Source organism: Saccostrea echinata, unplaced genomic scaffold (assembly GCF_033153115.1).
Source record: "Saccostrea echinata isolate AGI-Se365-2 ecotype Australia unplaced genomic scaffold, CSIRO_AGI_Sech_v1 ptg000015l, whole genome shotgun sequence".
Taxonomy (NCBI): Eukaryota; Metazoa; Mollusca; class Bivalvia; order Ostreida; family Ostreidae; genus Saccostrea; species Saccostrea echinata.
Window position 1 is genome coordinate 5,693,166 of NW_026889764.1, and position 22,436 is coordinate 5,715,601.

Genomic DNA, 22,436 nt, shown 5'->3' on the forward strand with positions numbered 1-22,436 from the left:
AGTTATTTTATGTAGATATTATTGCACCAAATGACCTATGACCTTTGGAAATTTTTGCTCTCTGCATGTTTTTATAATAGAGAGATACCATAAATGTATATATTAAGATTTATAGATGAATGAAACAATGGTAAAAGTATGCATGTCTACATTTAAAAACTTGATATCTACTTACTGTAATTGTATTGGATCTTTATAAAAAATAATAAAAACCCAATTATAGTGTTGATTCTTTTCTGTTAATACACATATGCTCAATCAATTAAAACAAGATCTTTTTAAAATCATCTCTTATTTTCATATTTATTGTCCGTACTAAAATATAATAAGCATGATGTATATCATTTCTTTTAAGAAATGTCTGTAATGCAACAGTTCAATCCTCTTCGTTTTGTTCGCCTGTGAAAATGAAACAACGTATAATTGATGAGCCAGTAACAATATCTAGAACATAACAAAGAAATTGAGGTACAAAAAATTGGTAAAAAATGCTAAGATATTTTATTATCAACAATATTTTCCATTTGAAAATACAAAATGCTTTTTTCCCACATAATATCTTCAGTATTGAATAGTCTTTGATAAAATATGTACTTGGTTGCAGAAAATGAAAACTCCAACATAAATTACCTTCAACTCTTAGAACTTTTTCCAATGGCTCAATTAGAGATGATTCCCCACAAGATTCTTTTCTCTTTCTCGCTTCTTGTGCTGCAGAGATTGGGAATCAGAGATTATTTAAAAAAAAAAAAAAAAAAAAAAAAAAAAAATTCATTCATTAAAATGACGGAATCTGCTTATTCAAATTCTTTTGAATCAATAAAGAAGCTTTGACAATTATTTCAAACATAATATTTTGATTTAACAAGTTTTAAAGCTAAAAACCTTACATCTTTCTGACGAAATAACCCGCTGCAATATGTTGGCTCTTTTGAAACACTCTGCAAAAATGAAAATATATCTTTTTAACGGAGAAACATGAAAACTTTCCTGTTATGCTCATTAAAATGCGTCAAAAAATTGAATTAAACTGGATCTTTTTCAAACACCATTGGAATATTTTAATTTTGCTTACTGTGCTCCCTTAGCCATTCTAAATGTTTTTGATACAAAGATGGAGGGCAACATTCTGTCTTATGAATGTCAGCACCGTAAGTTTTTTCAGTTGGCCGCTGAATGTCCATCCAATGTTCTAAGATAATTCTTATATTTCCTTGTTGCATTTGTTTTAAAATATCATTTACTGTCCGTACTAAATTTTCTTTAATATCAGATTCAATATTGTAACTCAGAAGTTCTATCAGTAAATGAACATGGTCAGCATACACTGTCTTATGAATAACTGTTTTCATTTCATTGTCATGTAAACAAATATTTGCGCCATTTACGATCACCTCATTTATTATGGCAAGAAATTCAATCGAATTAGTCACAGTCGAAGTTTTAGCACATAACATTTCTACTGCTACATGGAGTGGGCTTTTTCCTTCTTTGTCCTTTGCATTGACTTCAGCACCATGTTGTAACAATCGTTTCGCCACTAAACCTAAGCTACAGTAGTGAAGAGGGGAACGACCATTAATATCTAAAGAGTTGACATTGGCATTGGCTGTTAACAAAATTTCTACCCCTTCTACATTGCCTAATTGTGAAGCTAAATGCAAAGGAGTCATTCCTTCCTGATCCGCTAGATTAACATTGGCATTATGCTTAACTAATATTTTCATTGCAAATAAATGTCCACCTTCTAATGCTGCATGTAGAGGAGACCTGCCATTCGTATCACATAAGTTAAGATCCGCTCCGCGATTGATGAAAATCTTTAGAACACTTCTGCCCTTTTCGGTTGCAACAAAAAGCGGTGTTTGATTTAATTTATCCCTTTGATTAATGTTCGCCCCACCATTTAACAAGATTTCTACAGCGCTTATACTTCCGTTTTCTGCAGCCAAATGCAATGGAGATCTTCCTTTTATATCGGAAATATTAATATGAGCTCCATGGCTTATTAATAGTTCTGCTATTTCAATCTCAGCATTTTCAATTGCTATTTCCATTGCAGATTTACCTTCAAGATCGCACTCATACACATTAAATCCAGCTGCCAGGAATAATTTTGCCACAGAGACACTTCCATACTTTCCACAGAAATGGAGTGGCGTCTTTCCCTGGAAGTCTCCCTTATACACACTCTTTCCCCTTTGCAACAAAACATCAGCAATTCTTGAACTTCCCGATTTGACTGCATAATGTAGCGGTGTTTTGCCCGAATCATCCATAATATTTGAATCAGCTCCAGACTGAATTAAAAACTCCACGATAGACTCAAATCTATTTTCTGCTGCTACACTCAAGGGGGTTCTTCTGAAGGAATTAAATTCGTCAATGCTGGCCCCTGAATTTACTAGCAAGCGAACAGTGTCTAAATGTCCGTTTTCAGACGCAATGAATAAAAGAGTTCTTTTGTTAGCATCTGCGCTGTCAACAAGCATAGAGTGTTTTATGTTAGCTTCAATCTCATTCACCATTCCCTTTTTTGAATACAAACACAGACTAGCAACATCATTTGGCAATTCTGAAATGTAGAAAGTAGAAATAGGTTTTACACTTAAGTTCTTACTTAGAATATCGTACCACGCATTGAACCTTGATGGCAGAAAAATTCAGACAAATACATATTCGATGGAGATCAATTAACTGTTGAGAATAAGGTGGCGTATGCCAAAAAACACAGTATTTTCAATTAATGAAAAATTACATAAAAGGATTTCATATACCTTTCAGTTCCTCCAGATCATGAGCATTGAATAACATTTGGATTTCTTGATGCTCGCTTGCCAGCCTTCTAGGTGTTAGGGTATTGGCATTACACCTATCAACGAAGTTACAATATCTAATCAACTCCATGATTACCTTCTTGTGACCGTTTTTAGAAGCCAGATGAAAGGGTAAGTTATTTTCAACATCAGACAGATTACAATCAGCATCTTTTGATAGCAGTAAACGAACAATGTTTCCGAAACCTTTTTCTGATGCTATACACAGTGGAGTTTTCATGCCATCGCTAAATCTATTAATGGACGCACCATTTTTCAATAATTCATCGACTATGGATAAGCATTTTGATTCGTCATTGCTCCATTGCAAGACAGTATGTAAAGGGGAATTCCGATTAGAATCATTGCAATGCAAATCAGCTCCATATGAAAGCAATTCCCTTATGATCAACTGGTTCTCTTTCTTACATGCAATGTGCAGAGGGGTACACTGATCGTTTCCGACAGAATTTATATTGGCACCAAACTTTAACAGATTTGATATTGCATAACGATGACCGTGTTCCACAGCAACATAAAGAGCCGTATGCTTTTCATTGTTATAGAATTCAAGGCCAGCTCCTTGCTTCAGCAACTCTGTAATGATTTTCCAGTTTCCTTTTCGAGAAGCTATAATCAGTGGTGTTTCATGATTTAAATCAAATACATCTATTTCTGCGCCATGAAGAAGAAGTTGTTCCAGAACACGTACGTGGTTTCCTTCAGCAGCTATATGAATAGGATTTTGGAGCTTTTCGTTTGGAAAATTTGGATTCTCTCCTTGTTCAAGAATCTGTTGAACAAGATTAGGATTTCCCATTTTGCATGCCTTTAATAAAGTATCTTTCAGCTTCATTTCTCTCAAATTGTCTTTGCTTTCTGCTGATGCAACAGTTCCTAATTTTGGAGGCAAAGATTTGGAATATGCAGGCAAAAATGGTCCCTTTTCTAGTAAATTGAAAAGAGATAAATAAGTAGGATTTAGCAACGTTTTACATGTAATACACATTGCAATCGCTCGTTAGACCTTTTGAAAAAATTCTTTTAAACAAAAAACAACGAGTTTACGATATTATTTTTAAACAATTAAGTAAGCTCTAAACCTAATGAAAAATGCATTTTGGGCTTTGAGAAAAATATATCATAAAAAGGTGCACATATTCAGTGCATATAGTTTATTTTCAACATAGGGTACCTGCCCTATTTCTGCAGGAAACTTGTTCAAAGACAATGAACTATCTGTGAACAGAAATCACTGTTGTTTACTTGCATCGGAAAAATTAATGGAAATAACGTATTCAATTACTTAGTCTTGGCCTAACATAACATTAAGAATACTTTAATTCATAAGAAATTGTGTCATTAATGTAGATTCCCATTTATACTATTTTACTTCTAAGGGCAGATCACTCTAACTCAATAAAACCACCCTACAAATAGAACTCTTTAGTGTGCAGTGTTTAGAGCTTCCTTAAAGGAATTAAATGGAAAACCTAGAAATACTGTTGGCAAATTTTATAAAATGACACTTTTTGCTACTCTTGTTAAGAGCTTCCATTGCATTTAGAAGCCCTGCTACAAATCACTAATGAAAATATTGTGTACTGCCAGATCATGACAAAGATGACACACGGGTGTGAACGGACAACAGTAGATGCTTTATCACCAAAAGCACCCGGATCTTCCCCCTCCCCCTACTTCGTGACCTTTACAGAGACCCGTGTTTGGTATGCTCATAATTTTATTGTATCTTGGACTTTGTGCATGATTACTGTTCTTTAGTCGAATGGCATTGTATTAATGCATGAGCCACTTTATCTTCCTCTCAGAGTCATTGCCTTGACACGATTTCCATGGACAGACAAATTGACAAAATGTTTTTCAATTAAACCTATCTTTCAGTCTAAGTGGACGATGGTATGATAAATTTCATGTACCTTCTTGATATTCGAGAACAGCTTTCAATTTCAATTCCCCGACATTTTGAAGGAGAGATGGATCTTTTCCCTCAAGCATCGCAGTGACAATTCGGGGAAATTTCCCACTTTTGATAGCATCCGAAACTTTTGACAATGGATTTAAGTAGAAAATCAAACCTTTAAAGAAGAGGATTTAAATACATCATTACTTGTAACAAATGCATACGAGAATATATTAAGAAATCGACTATATAAAATTTAAAAAAGAAACAATAAAGATTAAAAGGTATTCTTGACCTTGATCAGAAAGTGAGTCGTTCACGAAATTGGTATCAATAAAAAAAGATACCCTCAACAGCGACCTTGGCACATTTATAGTCTTTGATATGTTGCTTATGATGCCATTTCCTTCGACAAAATTAGCATACAGCATTTTACCCTTGCACTTAAAAACTATACGAGTTGTTGAGTTTGTCGTATCCAAACTATGCAAGTGCAGAAGTGATGATTTCACTATATCGTTAAGAACATCACCAAAGTTTTCAGTGAATAGAGGTTGCGTTGACTCGGTGGGAGGCACGACTGTTGATCCTAATCTGATTGTATCATATCTGATTTGCAACTCAATGAGTTCGTCCACTGCAAGAAAAATAATAACTAATAGAAAATAGAAGATAAACACGTTTCTACAGAACAAACAGCAAAAACTCCACTCCCCTACAGAACCAAATGCAATTTCAGAATATAGATGAATTTGTAGTGTTTCCGTGCAAGTCAATGTTGTTTTTGGTACCTTTAGCAGGTACTTAAGATTATAATGATTGACTTTGATACCCACCATCTGTAGAGAATCCTGTAATGATTAAATTTCTCATCAAATCAGTAAGATATATATCGACATCACAAACTGTAGAGCCATTCTCCCAAGAGTGATGGCAATATAATGACACATTTTGATTCTGACTGGAAGATGCATCTACAAAGAAAAAATATACTCTTGATGAGAATAAACAGGTGTGTCGTCAATCCGACAACATTTTATTGTAGTCTATGTTGATTAATCATTATTTGATTTAAAGTCTCATAATATAGCTTGAAGTTGAAATCTTTTCTTGCAACAATTTCGCTTCATGCATCTCAATATGATTCAAAGTTCTTTATAGTCTAAGAAACGGTCTGGTAAAAAGTTGACACTTTTACCGCATAAAAGAGTAACAAAAACATTTTAGAGAAATTGAATTTCCTTTAAATTAGATACCTTAGATACCAATGTTTATTAGCATGATATGAAACTAGAAGTGATCTGTGATGTCTTGCAATGATAGCATAAGCTTTTTAAACTAAGTATTATAGATATAAAAATTGAAGTAAATAAACCGTATAAAAATATATAAAAAGTATTTAAAAACATGCAATTTTCTCCAAAATGCCTGGATATATATAGTTTATTATCTTAAAACATATTTGTTGATCAATTTTCAATTACAAGGTGCATGGCCAGAGCTTTATTTGAGTTTCATGAAAAAAGATCTGAGATTTAATAATTTTTCCTATACAATATGATTAACTATAAGGATGAATCTAGAAGATATACCATAGGTAAGTACAACTTACTTTGAAAATTTAATGACATTTTTGTGAACATTGTCAATGACTCAACTCCTGATTTTCAGAGTATGATGATAGGACTCAATTAAGAACAAGATTTTCAAAAGTGTTATGTATTTTCAATATATAACCAACATACTCCCACTTTGAGGCCTGAGGAGACACGAATTTCAAAATTTTGGTAAATGGTTATGTACATATTGTAATCATTTAATAAGTTTTCCTATTATATGTCATCGAAAAAAGAATAATTTCAAAGACATACCTGTTTAATGTATTTTTCATGTATGACCAAATAAGCCTCTCCCAGGGGCCTGAACAATATAAATGGGCCCGCCTGGGTATGAATTTCATAATTTCGGTAGATTAACTGTTCATTATAATCATGTAAACAGTTTGCCTGTTTAAAGTCCATGAATAGAGAGGAAGACTTCAAAGATGTAATATATATTTTATATATTCGACCAACTACGCCCCATCCTGGGGCCTGAACAATAGACCCATGTCGGCATAAATTTCAAATTTTGGGCTAAACGTTGAGTGCAGGTTTTCATTATGATCATGCAAATAGTCTGTCAGATGGATATCCATGTGTAATGAAGATTTTACAACTAAAATGCATTAGCGCCACTTATGACCAATTTTGCTCCATCCCGGAGCCTTCACGTTGACCATGCAATTCAACAATTTTATTTCCCTTTATCTAAAGTTTCTACCTACCAAATTGTGTGAAATTGGTTCATCTGTTCAAGAGAAGAAGCTTAAAATATTCAGAATTTTACGACCAACGGACGACGCACGACGACGACAAAAACAGATAGCAATATGTCATGTTACTTAGGTGACATTAAAATTACAAAGGTACCTTTTGTCTGGAATTCCTCCGGACGATAAAAATATCCATAAATATGAATGGAGGATGCTTCATATTTTCGTAGAGTGGTTTCTACTTTCACCTCTTGAAATATTACTTCAAATAAAGTTTTCAGGAAGTTTTTCATTGCATTTCCACCGGAGATGTTAAAATTTATCACAAGACACCCCTTCTCAAAATCGTCGATGACGATATCATTTTCCTTTAGTATTATATTGGAATTCAAATCATGAAGATCCATCTTCAACATGTTTTCTGTAATTTCTTTCCATTCAGAAGCATTGTTGGATCTCAAAACCATCCTCAGTTTCACTAAAATAAAACTCATATGTTATATAAGAAGTGAAATACTTAAAAATATTCTAATATTTTAAATACATTAATCCCCTACAAAATGTTCTGTTCTTACTTCTTTCACTTGTTAAGTTCTTACCTCTTCTAAGTATGTTGATATCAAATATCCCGTTTTCCTCCGTTTGAACACTGTCATTTATTCTATCCTTACCTCTTCCACTAATTCTGTTCTTACATCTTCCACTGATTATGTCCTTATCTCTTCCACTGATTCCGTTCTTACCTCAAACTGATTCTGTTCTTACCTCTTCCACTGATTCTATTCTTACCTCTTCCACTGATTCAATTCTTACCCCTTCCACTAATTTTATTCTTACCTCTTCCACTGATTTTATTCTTACCTCTTCCATTGATTTTATTCTTATCTCTTCCACTGATTCTATTCTTACCTCTTCCACTGATTCTGTTTTTACTTCTACCACCTAATCTCTTTTCTTACCTCACCCACTTAATCTTCTGTCATACATCCTGCTTCTTTCCTTTAATGACTTCCATTTGTTTTGTTCTTACCTCTTTCACTTGTTCTGAGCTGTTCTGAAGTTCGTCGGTCTTCAAGATTAATTATTATCTTGTTGTTTTTTCCAACCTGTATGAATATAGGGGCCCTTGATTCTTCCTCAAATTTCACATCCATTCTGTTTTCATCCCCAATTTGGACAGCAAATGGATCTCTCTCTTTTTCTAACAATAATATGCTGATAAGACAATAATCGTTGTTTTGTTGTGATTTTGATTGCTAATTTGTTAATTGCTAGCTCCTAAACTACCAACCTTCTCACCACCTCAACATCAACAACCAAGCACATACATTCTTTTCAAATTTAGTACGTATAGTAAGGCAAATGTATAAATTCATTTATACCATCATAATCTGCATATCGCGTTTATATCTCCCATGTGATTCAATATGCAGAAGCGTCTTCTATGTTTGAACGATTTCTTAACAAATGCAGGGTTCTGATTAGTAAGTTGAGGATAAAGGTTATGATATATCTCATTTAAAGTCATTTTATTTTGCCGTTACAGAGACCTTGTTTACAACATAATCTGTCGTTTGGTCGAATTTTGATTACTAACGGTTTTTCATACACATTGTCAGGTCATTTTTTTTTATATCGAATTATCTACGGATTTCCCCGTTTTCCCATGACAAGGAGCTCATAGTGGATGTGAACTGTCAACAAGGGATGCTTACTTCTCCTTGACACATTATCCCACCTCTGATTTTTGAGGGTCCCTGTTTGCTTTGTTCTCAATTTGAATCGGTAACTTGGACTTTTGATCGTGATAACTGATTTGAGCATGATTATCCATTTTTTCTTGATCTGAATTCTTTATACTTAGTTTCTTTTTCATGTTACGTTTACAATTATAAAGGAAAAGCATAGCAAACGAAGAAAATAGAATGTGATGAAATTTTTATGATTGAAAACAGTCACTGCAATCTCAAAAAATCACTTTCATTCCATAATTTTAAAGATGATGCCATCTACCGTATAACGGGTATTTTCTGCCGTTGTCCAATTTTTGCGGAATTTTGCGGATAGGACAAATACGCAAAAATTACAATCGCAAAATATTTTTCAATATTTATTCAGATTTTTTATACATGCAATTATGATAAGTGGTGCGTATGTCTGACAGGGTTCTCATTAATGCAAGAACATGCGTTCTGGACGCAGAAAAAAATATCTGGAACGCAAGGTTTTTAAAAAAAAAAAATCGGGTGTCATCGAAATTCGATTTTAGATGTCAGGATTTGTTCAAAATATATTGAATCGAAATCTTCCTGTAAATAATATCAATTGAAGAAGTATCTTTTCTTGTACCTTCACTGTATTTCGCAATTATTAGTCCAAACTCCGATAGCTGCAAACAACACATGGTAGCTTTCCTTTTTTTAAACACTTTTTTCAATCTTGTGTTTTATCTTGAGACAATAATTACTGCTTGTATACACAATGCGGCTTGATTGCTTGATTGCCTCGTGAATTTCACCCAATGCAGAACTGACAGGATTAGTGACGCCTCGATGCACATGGTACCTGTGATTTTTAACCGTCAACTTTAGGATACATGTACTAAATTATGTAACTGTTTGTTTTAGCTTAAAATACAAACACCAAATTAATTTTGATGGTAATTAACGGTAAGTGTATTTTAGAAAATGGCTTGGATGCATTTATTATCATTATCTATATATTTAAATATTTTAATAGATCGCATAAGACGTCTGTTAGAATAAAGATTTTTATTGTTGTTTGGGGGGACTGATACTGCATTGGGACTCAACATATTTTTACAAAGACTAATCAAAAGAGAATAGTCTAATTAAGCTTAATACCAGTTCTCATGCACCTTTGATCAATATGTCTTATTGAATTTATAAAAACGAAAACATGGCAAGGTTCTTATAATTCATAAAGTTTAGTGATCAAACCCCGTAAATAAATTTTTGCGGTATAATGCAACCGCAGAAATTGAAAACGCAGAAATCAATTTGCTACCTTTTAGGGGTTAAATCGCAAAAATTTCCAACCGCAGAAAATACCCGTTATACGGTATTTATCAATATTGATGCTATTGATTCATCATTGATATAGAAAGACAACTTAAATTACTTAAATTTCTGGATAGGAAATCAACATTCAATTTGTAAAATCACCAAGGTTTAATAAATTACCTTCCGCTGTATATCTTCTAATGCTTTCAAGATATATCTTTCCTACTTCTTCAAATCTCTGAGCCATCCTTTCCCCGACACCCTCTATCTCCCCCCAGATTTGTTTTCTGCCATCGTTAGATATCTTTTCAACATCATTCTCAAAAATATTGACCTTCCAGATTTCCTGGAGGCGGGCAACATCTTGAAGAACCTCCGAATCCATGTATTGTTCCATCGCTATGTCCCCACATATTCCTTTCAGAAAAATTTCACACAATACAGGAAAGCTCAAAACAAAACTATTTCTTCTTGATATCTCAGTTTGGCTTCCTTTGTCCAGTAAATTAAACATTTCATGTTTCCTTAAATTATCAGTATCCCTCCAGCAGAGCTGTAGAACATTCCCAAGAAATTTGGCCAAGTCAATTTTGAAGTGTGTATTCAAAATCATAAAATTATGCATCATCGAGAATTCCTCATCGTGTTCACTCATTTTGCACTGAATCAGAGAGTAAAACTTTAAGGTGTCTAATGTTGAAGGTACTGATCACATAAGGTAGATAATTGATTAAATCCTCTTGCCTTTTTGAGAGAAGAGAAGAAGTTAAGGATACATATCCAAATGTAAAATATCAATTTACTGTTTATTTTTCTATAGAAGACCAGTGTAGTTCTTCTGTTCCAAAGTGCAGTATTTGACGAAAGAGTTGCATCATAAAACGCAGTTTACTGTACTATTTCCAGTGGTTATTGCATTGACCTGTTTGCGAAAGAGATCGATATGACTATCTATAAATTATATGCTCTGGTGAACAGATTGAAATTTCATAAACGTTCGCAATTCTAGCATTTAAATAGTTAACAATGTCCCGAACTGCTGTGTAGATTTTATAAAAGATTTAAGTTATAGTTCATGTGTGCTGACAGTGTAACTTGAACCTAGTTTTGTTCTGAATGAACGACAATATAAATAAATAACAAAGCGCATTTCCGAATTCTACCTTTCGTATTTTTTCTAGAGGTATCTAAATGGTTTAATGTCATATTGTTTTGAAATAAAAATAAAAAATAGATTAAACAAGAACTAAACCTGAATTTCCGTTATATGATTTTAATCCAGCAAATAGCACGCAACACATAGAGTGATTCTATGTATTTTTTAGGGATAGCGTCATGTGATTTTTTTCAGTTATCGATTATCCTGCTTCCAGTAGATTAACATGATTCAGAGTGTGAATAATTGATGCGGCACAGAGTTAAAGAATACAATTGCTTTATGGCCTCAAAAAATTAAATAACTTAGAAAAATAAAAAGATGAATACTTTCTTGCAGAAGAAAGGTTACACGTTTACATCTGATTAAAAAAAGCTTTTAATCTTTTTTATGAAACATTTCACTATTATAGACACATGCCCTATTACCAACCAATTGACAAAGAACTAAAATTATGGTTATATAAACATGCTCAAAAAGACAGGTTACGTGTTTCACCCAATTTTTTTTTTTCAACCCAATGGTCTTTTCAATTCAAATTCTAATAAATGTCCCTTATCTTCACAGAAATATTTAAATCTATAGGAATATGTCATGTTACCTATTCATAGAGTATCCCTTTACCTGCCTCTGAACGACATTCAAGGCAGAAAACATAGTTAGATTGTGCTAGCTACTGTATAAACAGATGGCAACAGTGTCTGCATAATAAAATCAATTTACTTATATAAATATAATTGCAGCTAAGGTTATATTGGCATTCGGGTATTGTCTAGTGAAGAAGTTAACTGAATGACGTTCTTAATATGGATATATTGATTTGGCATGCAGTATTGGAACGCAGTTAGCAGTTCGCTCTAATTCAGTACTCGTTCAAAATTCACATAAGCTCCTAAACATTGAATTACCCTGCTCTGGGTTTAATATTTTTAAAGCAATGGAAAATAACACTACACACTGTACATGAAAACTTCAGCATTAAAGTAAAGCAATGTTAAGCTAAGATATATATTTTTTTATAACAAAACTTGCGTAACATTAAAGGAAATGTTTTCACTATTTCCATGAAAGATATAAACAAATAAATATTTCTAAATTGTTGGTACCTGAATTTTCTATATAATTTTGAAATATTGTTATCATCTTTTCTCCTCCTACATATTTGTACATGTATATGATTGTGATTGAAGTAGCTGTGTAGATGATCCATAAGTTAAATTGTCTTCATAAAACAACGAAACCCATCCTGTCCGCGTAAAAAGTGGTTTTGAATTAGAATTGCATGTTGAATGACTCCATACAAAACTATCACGACAAAAAAATTTAAATTATCATCAATAGAATAATAAGTCACCAAAAAGCTATTGAAAATTTACGCTTCCTCAACACAAAACCTTGAATTTTTTTTAAAAAAGTAATGAAATGATTATCCAACAATAGGGTTAAGCACCTTAACGTCACCTGAGTATGATAAAACCCTGTAAAGGACCCATAGAATGACAATTTCATTATTATATAATAAAATTAACAAAATCCATAGATTGATTAATTGTATGTTGTTTAACATCCCGTTCGAGAATTTTTCACTCATATAGAGACGTCACCATTACCGGTGAAGGGCTTCAAATTTTGACTTTTGCGCGACACTCAGGGCAATTGAGCAGTGAGGGTTCTTTATCTTGTCAACGCCAACCGTGACACGAGGCCTGGGTTTTTAAGGTCTCATCCGCAACTTTCACTTCAAAGTGCAGAGCGCTTGGCGAAGGAACAGTTGCTACCTATTTTTTATGAACTTAAGTCAGTCGCGGCCGTGATTCGAAACACGACCTTCCGATCACATATATTCATAGAGGAAGATATGTTGATCAAAAACAAAAGAAATTGGGCGATCAAAAATCAATAAAATACCGGTAGTTTGTTTGGTAGTCTAGCACAACTCTAAAAAAAGATTTATTTACTTGCCTTTATACGCCAGTTCTAAATTAAAACTACACTTCCATTCGAAGGACACTTTCACTAATATGTGTTTCAGCATGATTTCCAAGCATAAAATCCCTTCTATCAGCTGTCGTTCTTTTAGAAATGTTTATGCTACGAATTTATCTCGTAAATTTACTTGTCATTGGTCATTTGCAAAACTATTTTGTTAAAAACATGCCGACTGTACACACAAGTTTTTGGAGATCAGGTCTTCCAACAATCTGTCAGAATTTCCATGGGTACCAATTGCACCCCGTTATTAGCAGACGTATTTTTGTATCCATATGAAGCAGAATTTATTCAAAACTTATAGAAGAGAAGAAGAAAATACTTTCTGTGGCCTTCAACTCGATATTTAGATATATAGAAGACGTATTATCAATTAACAAGAGTTACTTCGATTCATATGTCGACTTCACATATCTAAGTGAACTTTCATATTTGGATATTTAACTAGACAAAGACGTAGACAAAGACGTTAATGGTAATCTAACAATAAAACTTTATGATTTACATAATGACTTCAACTTTTCTATCGTCAACTTCCCTTACTTATGTAGCAATATATCCTTATCACCTGCATATTGGGTTTATGTCTCCCAGATGATTCGATACGCGAGAGCATACTCTACGTACGAACAATTTCTAAAACGAGGAAAGCTATCGACAAACAAGTTGATGAAACGAGAATATCAACAGTCTCGTTTAAAGTCATCATTTCGCAAGTTCTATGGTTGATATAATGACCTTGTCAGGAAGGAAAAACTTTCATTAATCGAATGCTGACTGACGTTTTTCACGGCGGTTGTGACCGGTCGACAGGTGATGCTACTCCTCCATGTATCCTGATCCCACCTCTGATGTTTTTGGAAGTCGTGTTTACTCTGCTCCCGATTTTTATTGTTTCACTGGACCCTTGAGCTTGATTACTGTTCGTCTTCTTCATATTTCAAATATACAGTATTTTTGCTTAATGTTTATTTATTTCTTACTTACAAGTCTACCGTAAAAAGCTATCAAATACTTTTTGCATTATACATTAAATTCTATAGCTAGTATAATAGTATAATTAAGGTCTTCCGTTCCAACGGAAGACCTTCTACTGATTCTGATGGTTAAGATTATTATTCTTTTTTTTCTTCTTCGTTTTCCTAGACGCCAACTTTGAGACCTCATATCTCGCTCATTTCTCAACGGATTTTGCTCAAATTTGCAGGGTTTATAGACGTTACAAAACTCTATCAGAATGCTGTCAAACAGTTCAAAAAGTCACTTCCGCTTTTGAGTTATTTCCCTTTAAATGAAAATTTAGGAGGCTTCAATTCCAGACAAAGGCTCCGAGTCTACAAAATCTGGAGCAGAAATTCTACCGAATTTAAATGATAGAAGGATTGAATTTGTGCACATCGTTTTTTGTTTTTCGATTTCTGTATTCAAAATGGCGCTATATAGGGGTAAAAAATTAGAACGCCTAAAAGAGCGAAAATTTAGACATATTTTCCTTTGTATCTTTAAAACTAAAAATATTTTGATAACACATGTAGAATAAAAGTTGTGCACAATTTTAAGATCTTTCATTTGACACAACTAAAAAGGGGCTGGCCCCTCAAATTAGGGATCTGGAGCCCTTTAAATTTTTTGCTTTATAACTCAAAAACGGTAAATATTTCGAAATGGCTGTCGTGAAAAAAGTTGTTCTTTAACATCTTATTAATCTCATGAAAATGTTATTTTGTTCGAGTCTTGTGTTTTAAATGCGCCAGAACCATTTACAGGTAGCTGTTTTCATTCAGCAAGTAAGCGAGAGCTCTTCATGCGTGTAACTAAAATAAACTTACTATAAATTATAAACCTGGCTACATTAGATGCTAATATTCTTTAGAATAAGGTTCTTGAAGTGTTTTGTGCTTTATTTCCAAGTTATGTTTGACAACTTTTCCTTTTATTTCTTTTTTTCAAAGTCGAATAAACCAGTCTACTAAGAAAAAGGAAAAAAAAGATAACCTTTTCTTCTTATCATATAAAAACAAACAATATAGTGAGAAAATAAAACATAACTTTGAAGCATTTACTATTCACAGCCATTAAGTGCACGCCTTTTACATTCACCTTGTGTGTTTACAATTATGTAACACCTCCCTCGATAGCGCATGGCAAAGGAGGTGTACAGAACATGCACGTTTAATAAGTGCATATACAAGAGCGCCCCAAATAAATGCATATAGAGCGTTTGAAATACAGAAAAATTCTAAATCCCAAATCTTTTTTTTTTCCATTATCTTTGCAATAGAATATCGGTTAAACTGAAATGATTTTATTGATTTACAGCATATATTAAAGTGAATATAAGGTCAGCTAAGTTGATCATGAGTTGTTTTTATAACGGGTAGTTCTCCTGGCCAGTCATCGTCACGGTTTGTAACATCGCAATTACACCGGTAAATACTAAGATGTCAATCTATATATTTTCCATAAGAAATGAGTTACCGGGAGATGTCTCGTTTTCTCTGATCATATATTAATTGACAACGTTTACGAACAGCTGTTAAAACACAGGCCTTTGTAAACCGGTAAATCACAAAAAGGAAAAATTCGAGACATAAAAAACAGAAAATATAAATGTCTCTGGAAATAACATTGCCTTTAGATAACTAAAATAAATTAATGTCCGCCGATTTTTGAATTAATCCGAACATTCATTGATGTGTACCTGTACAGGCAGTGTGTCACTTTTTTTGAAGCCTTCGTCCAAACTAACAATATAATAATTCTTGAATGATTTAACTAACCCCTTCAGTACACACACATTCGCCTACACCTGAAATCTAATCAAAATCAGATTTTTTTTACGGCCCGAAATTCTGATAGTCGCTGCATTTCTAATCTGATTGACTATACATGTCCCTTTAACAAATATTCTTTAATTTTCTTCGGGACCCCTGCATCACTAGTCAGGTGCTGTACCGACTGAGCTATCCAGGCCGATATCCACGACCCAAACAACTACAGTTTTATTAACTAATATCTTCATTTTCTTTTCTTTAAATCTTTTTTATTATTATTATTTTTTTTAATAAATTTTGTAACTTAATTATAAGAAATCCATGCAGGTGTTCCACGTGTCAATTATTGTGATAGAAGTACTTACCATGTGATCTGATCATAATGCATTCATATTGGTCAACTCTGTGATGCATGGTATGTATTTATCAAACCTTTCAAAATCTTTCCTCTTGACCACATCTTTAAGTGTATTAAAACGTCAAACGACTTCATGTCAATTTTGAATATCGCCACCGCATGTGCATTCTGAACTTTGATTACCAATTTCATTATTTTCATCAATAATACATACTCTTTTAGCCTGTCATTTTCGGGTTTTTAAAAACTAAGCTTCAAGCAAAAAATCACGGACTTCTTGTTAAGTTATAATGTAAACAAACGACTGAAGCATCTTGAACACAAGAAGGGTGGGTGGGGTGCATAACTACATGTATAAAATAAAAAAAGCAAAGGCGGATCCAGGGCTGGCGCGCCGGGCGCACGCCCCCCCCCCTCCCCCCTTCGTTTGAATTTTTCGTATGTAGAACTTATATGTCCATTATCCTAAAATCAAGGGAAAAACATCTCTTATTTGTAAAATTTGTCAACTTCTGGGGGCTTCGCCCCTGGATAACGGGCCTGGATCCCCACCAGTGCTTTGTCATAGACCCACTGGGGGCTTCAATGCAGCCCCCCGACCCCTCCCCTGCCCTCTACTTTGCCCCCCCCCCCCGTTATGAAATTCCTGGATCCGTCACTGCAAGGGGCGAAATAAGCAAGAATAATATAGCTTTGAAGGGATGTGATCTTGTATTGGTACTTTTACCTATGATATATACACAAAGACCTCTAGATCTACAGGACAGAAATAAAGCTTGAGCGGCAGCTCTGCTTTAAAACATGTATCTACTTTTCGGTACGATCATAGAAAATTATAAGTATTTAGCAAATCGTTGCTACAAAGCACAAACACCATAATATTAAACTTGACATGTAACTAAAATTATTCCATCAATAATCCACGAACATACATTAAAAGGATTATAAATAGTTGTAGAAATTAAAAAGCAATTTGGAATTTAAAAAAAAAAAAAACTGTCGGCGAGTTTCTTATTGCTGCTATTGCGTTGAACATGCCATTTGATTGACAATCTCTCTATCTCTCTATATATGCCAGGACAGACATCTCTACATGTTACTTTTCAGGGACGTAGCATCGTTTTTGAAAGGGGGGGGGGGGCAGCCAGAGAAAAAAAAATAATTTACCTGAAAAGACTTCAGAACCAAAACGAAAAAAAAATGCCCAAAATCCTATTTCCTGGCGGAAGGGGGTGGGGGCAACGGGACTATACTGCAACAAAAAGTGGGGGCCAACGGGACTTTCAATGAACATTACTGAAGTAAAAAAGTTAGGTCTGAAAAAAAAGGGGGGGGGCTGATGCTACGTGCCTGCTCTTATAGCTCATGCTTTATTTGATCTGCAATATCGTAAGTTACTTGATTGAATACCTCGGAGTCTCTCTTATCCTTTCGACAGCATTTTAGTTTGACCAACTATACAAAATTTAGCCCATGGCCGTAGGCCGTGACCCCCCCCCCCCCACCCCAATAATTTTGCCGATATATAGATTACTATAGAAAACATAGCTACAATATGCTTGTGCCTCCTCAATAAAAACGTCTGATGACCTTTTTTTTTCTTCTTTTTTTTTTTTTACTTGTCAAGGAATTTTTGTAGTTGATAGTGCCCCCCAACTGAAAATGTTCAGCTGTGCCCCCCCCCCAACTGAAATTGCTTCCTACGGGCCTGTAGCCTTTTGAACAGTTGGCATTACGACTTTCATACTTCACATCCGAAATTCTTTGTGACAAGACCTTTCCTTGGGAATAAATATTTTTGACCTTATGACCTTCATCTTGAAGTTTGACCTACTTTAAAAAAAAATTAACCTTGGCAATAGCTTTTGAACGGTTGGGACTAGCGGTTTTACATTCACAGGTGTATTCCTTGCGACAATGCCGTTCAATGGGTATCATCAATTTTTACTATTTGACCTTGACCTTGGAGTTTGACGTACTCTAAAAAAATTAAAAGTTTTGACTTTTTACCTTTGACCTTAGAGTTTGACCTACCTTTGAAACATTTTAATCTCATTCATAACTTTTCAACGGTTGGTGTTAGGGTTTTCATATTTTTACATGTGTGTTTCTTGTGACAAAACCCTCCCTTTAGTACCGACAGTTTTGATTTTTGTCCTTGACTTTGGGGTTTGACCTACATTTGAAAAAAAAGTTGACCTTTGCCATAACTTTTGAATAATTAATGCTAGGGCTTTCATATTTCAATGTCTATTTCTTGTGACAAGGCATTCCTTTGGACACAGTTAATCTATCCTTGACCTTAACATTTGACTTGAGTATTAAAAAAAAGATTAACCTTTGCCATACTTTTCAATAGTTTGTCCAAGCGGTTTCATATTTCACAGTTATATCCCTGAGACGAGATCTTTCTTTGAGTAACATAATTTTTTATCTCTTGACTTTGACCTTGGAGTTGGATACGGATTTGAGAAACTTAAACCTTTGCCATAAGCTGCAATACCGGGGCATCAGTGTTTCACAAACACGTCTTGTTCAATATCCAAACTGGACAAAAACATTCACAATGGATCCTTAAATCATTGTGTGGAACCTGATAAATTATTTGACTCGATCTATGGTCTGAAAGAACATGGCTGAACTTATCCAGTCAAATAACTCACAGATTGGGATTTTTCTTAATCAGGGTGTGTTATGGTCTTGATGAAAGGTCATTTGGATGAGTTTGGATGAGAAACTATAAATTCGTTACCGTCTTTTTCTAGTGAAACATTGTTGGTATCACGCAGAGCGTGACATGGCCCAAACTCAAGTTCAAGGTCACTAAGAACAAGATATTTTGACTGGATGTATGAACCGTATGAACATGTGTGAATTTGAGAAGTCAGTAATACACAGATGGGGTTTGCTCATAACCAGAGTGTGTCATGGCTTTCGCAAGGTCATTTGGACAAGTTCAAGATACCCTTTCAAGATTGCTTATAATCTTATAATATGGCATGACCTTGACTCAAGGTCACTTCTTCCTGCCTGCAGCTCCAACGGAAGACCTCTCGTTGCTTTGCAACGAGCTCGGCTCTAGTTCAATATACCTTTCAGTCATATTATTTACGCTGATTAAATATAATAGATGAATAATTTAAAGGAGAATGACTTTTCTCAAAGTAGAGTAAAATGTCTCTAAATTAACAAAGAAGCCCTGACCTAGCACCAGAACCCCTGATACAAGGGGCATGAATTTCACAAATGTGATAAAAACACCCTTGTACATTCCAGCCCGCTAAATGCCCATGAGCAGAGAATTGTTTTAGTGAATTAATGGATTTTCAATATAAGGTCAATAGCACCTCGCCCTGACACCAGAATCGGACACCCACATGCCATGAATTTCACAATTCAGAAAAAAAAATCCCATGCACTTATTTTGTCTGTTTAGTACCTAGGATCAGAGGATTTCGTAAAATTGACGCATTTTACTTTATAAATAATAGAGCTTCACCCTAACACCAGAACCCTTGATTCAGGGACCATGAATTTCACCTTTGGAAGAGACACCCGTGCTCATCATTATCATGCATGTAGTTTTCTGCTTAGGAGCAGAGAAAAAGAATTTAAAAGAATTAATATATTTTCACTATATGATAATAGAGCCCTACCCTAACACCAGAACCCCTCACCCTTGGGCCATCAATGTCCTAATTTTGGTAGACGCACCCATAATCATCATAACTCTGCACTTAGTTTGTCTGCTTAGGACCCAGGAGGAGAAAAGGTTTTCACTCTATGATCAATAGAACCCCATCCTAACACCTAACCCAGGGGCTATTATGGCCATGCACTTAGTTTGTCTGTAATACATTCATAAGGGAAGAATATCTTTTTTTAAAAGGAATTTCTCCAGTTTCACTGTACTGTATGACCAATAGAGCCCCATTCTAACACTTAGAACCCCTTACCCTGAGGCCATAAAGAACTTTCATAATTTTAGAAGAGGTTTCTGTTTATTGTAATCTTGCAAAGAGTTTGACTGCTTGATGTCAAAGAGTAAAGAAAAAAGAATTGTGAAGATTACATCATTTTTTATGGTTTGGGGTTTTGGATCCACCCCTCAGGCACCAGGGGACAAGAACCATGAAATTCACTATTTTACATGTAGTTGCTATATGCCAAAATTGCTGAAATTTGATCAGCAATTTCACAGAAAAGCTGAAAAAGTTTAAAACTCTAAGAACGACGATCGACGGAAGACGACGGACGAAACCAGGTAGCAATAGGTCACCTGGCAGTCCAGAATGACTCAGGTAACAAACAAAACTTATGCTGATAAAAAATATGAGCGCAGTCTTGCAGAAATCAGATACATGTAACTTCAAAAAAAGTTAACAGCTATCTGTTTTAAAATATAACTTCCCAATAACAGATTCCAGTTTACAGAACTTATATAAGAAATAATTGCTAAAATGAATGCAAAGGGTGTCCCTAGTAATATCACTTTCAGATTTCTGCACAAAGCTAAAATCACGATGATAGGAGATTGGATTTTTCCCGAAAATTCACAAATTTGATAGTGAAATCTTTTAAAAAGAAATTAAAATACTGAAAAAATATACTAATATATCAAAAATTATTGAAGCTGCAAAATACCTGTCATTCAATAAGGATCAATGTCTTTCATATCTCAAATGAAATCACCTACAGAAAAGATCATGTCATTATATTGACTTTCTTAACACCTATTGTGCATACTTTGTGCACATTTATATATAAATAAGAGATAGTTTGCGACCATGCAGTGCCTGCTGAATGGTTATGATGTAAGACCACATTACACAAACATGCAATTTGAGGATATAATCGCTGCTTTAGAAACTGCTCACAGAGAATTTGATGTGTTCTCAATCCAACGAACTTGTTTTCCAAAATTTTTTATGCATTTATTTAAGGAATGTTTTTAAGTTTTGTGTGAGTTATTGGTGTGTAAATCACACAGACTTGTTACGCAGGCATATTTCATGAAGCGCGCTAGCGCTTCATGAAAAATATGCTTACGTGCAAGTCTGTGTGATTTACACACCAATAATTCAAACTAAACTTAAAAAATTCCTTATATTTACATTTCACAAGTTTGAAAGCACCAATAATATACTCAGTATTTGAATTTTCTCTGAATTACATATTATGTCCTATAAATGCAATATGACTTTTGAGTGACGATGGCGGATTTGCAGCTAATTAATAAAACTTTACAATTTAAACCATAAACCTCACATTGCCGAAACATTTCAACACATGTGATTTAAAGTACGTGGCTGATGGGAGGCACGTTCTTTGAAACACTATTAGAAAAACAGGCAATAAATCGTTTAAATTACCTGATAATCCTGATTCTGGAATCACAATCCACTATACTAAATAGTTTTTATTGTTGCGTTGTCCCCATATTTTAAGAGTTCTGTGATAATCTTTCAACCTTTTATCTGAATCAATGCAGCCAATGTTTACAAAACCATTGAATATACTGCACATGCGCTGGAACACTACCCTAAATATATCTAGGCCATGTGCACTACGATAGCTGCAATTTAATTTCCGTAATCTAAAAATACATATAAAGACAACTGCTACATGTATGTAAGCAGAAAAAAAAAATCAACAGTTATAGATCTGATAAAATACCTGGCATTTTATAAGATACTCTATTGACTGAATTCGTGTGATAGGTGTAGGTATAATTGAATAGTCAACGTCTTCCTTGAAAATTATTCAAGTTAATAATCAGATCAGACTTCTAGTTTAAAATTGTTTTAAAAATCATGTCTGTGAGACAATTGAAATCAAAGGATTAGCAGTCATCTAGAACGTTCACTACGTAAGTTCCAAAGAAAGGTACGTGATGTTGAACGAAAATGTATGAGGACACCTTTTCTCATTGATCGGGTTAATCTTGAAAACACCTTTGAAAAATTACATGTGGCTTGCACCTTGAAATTTTATCAAATCATGTCAGTTACTGCAAGTCAAGTACATGTCAAGGAGGAGACACTTTGCAAAAATACATGTAAACATGCATCATTATAATTATATT

At 34.2% G+C, this 22,436-nt stretch overlaps 1 protein-coding gene across 1 annotated transcript; it reads right to left on the reverse strand.

Moving 5' to 3' along the window:
* Window positions 1–251: 251 nt before the first annotated feature.
* On the reverse strand, window positions 252–21,794 carry LOC133187443 (ankyrin-3-like). The gene is made up of 12 exons (XM_061322819.1): window positions 21,724–21,794; window positions 10,255–10,996; window positions 8,082–8,252; window positions 7,209–7,529; window positions 5,574–5,711; window positions 5,033–5,374; window positions 4,754–4,912; window positions 2,778–3,764; window positions 1,076–2,575; window positions 891–941; window positions 631–711; window positions 252–399 (listed from the first exon to the last, which is right to left on the reverse strand). The coding sequence occupies exons 2-12, from the start codon at window positions 10,727–10,729 to the stop codon at window positions 377–379; spliced, it is 4,248 nt and encodes a 1,415-aa protein (XP_061178803.1). The 5' UTR covers window positions 10,730–10,996; window positions 21,724–21,794; the 3' UTR covers window positions 252–376.
* Between the last annotated feature and the right edge of the window lie 642 nt (window positions 21,795–22,436).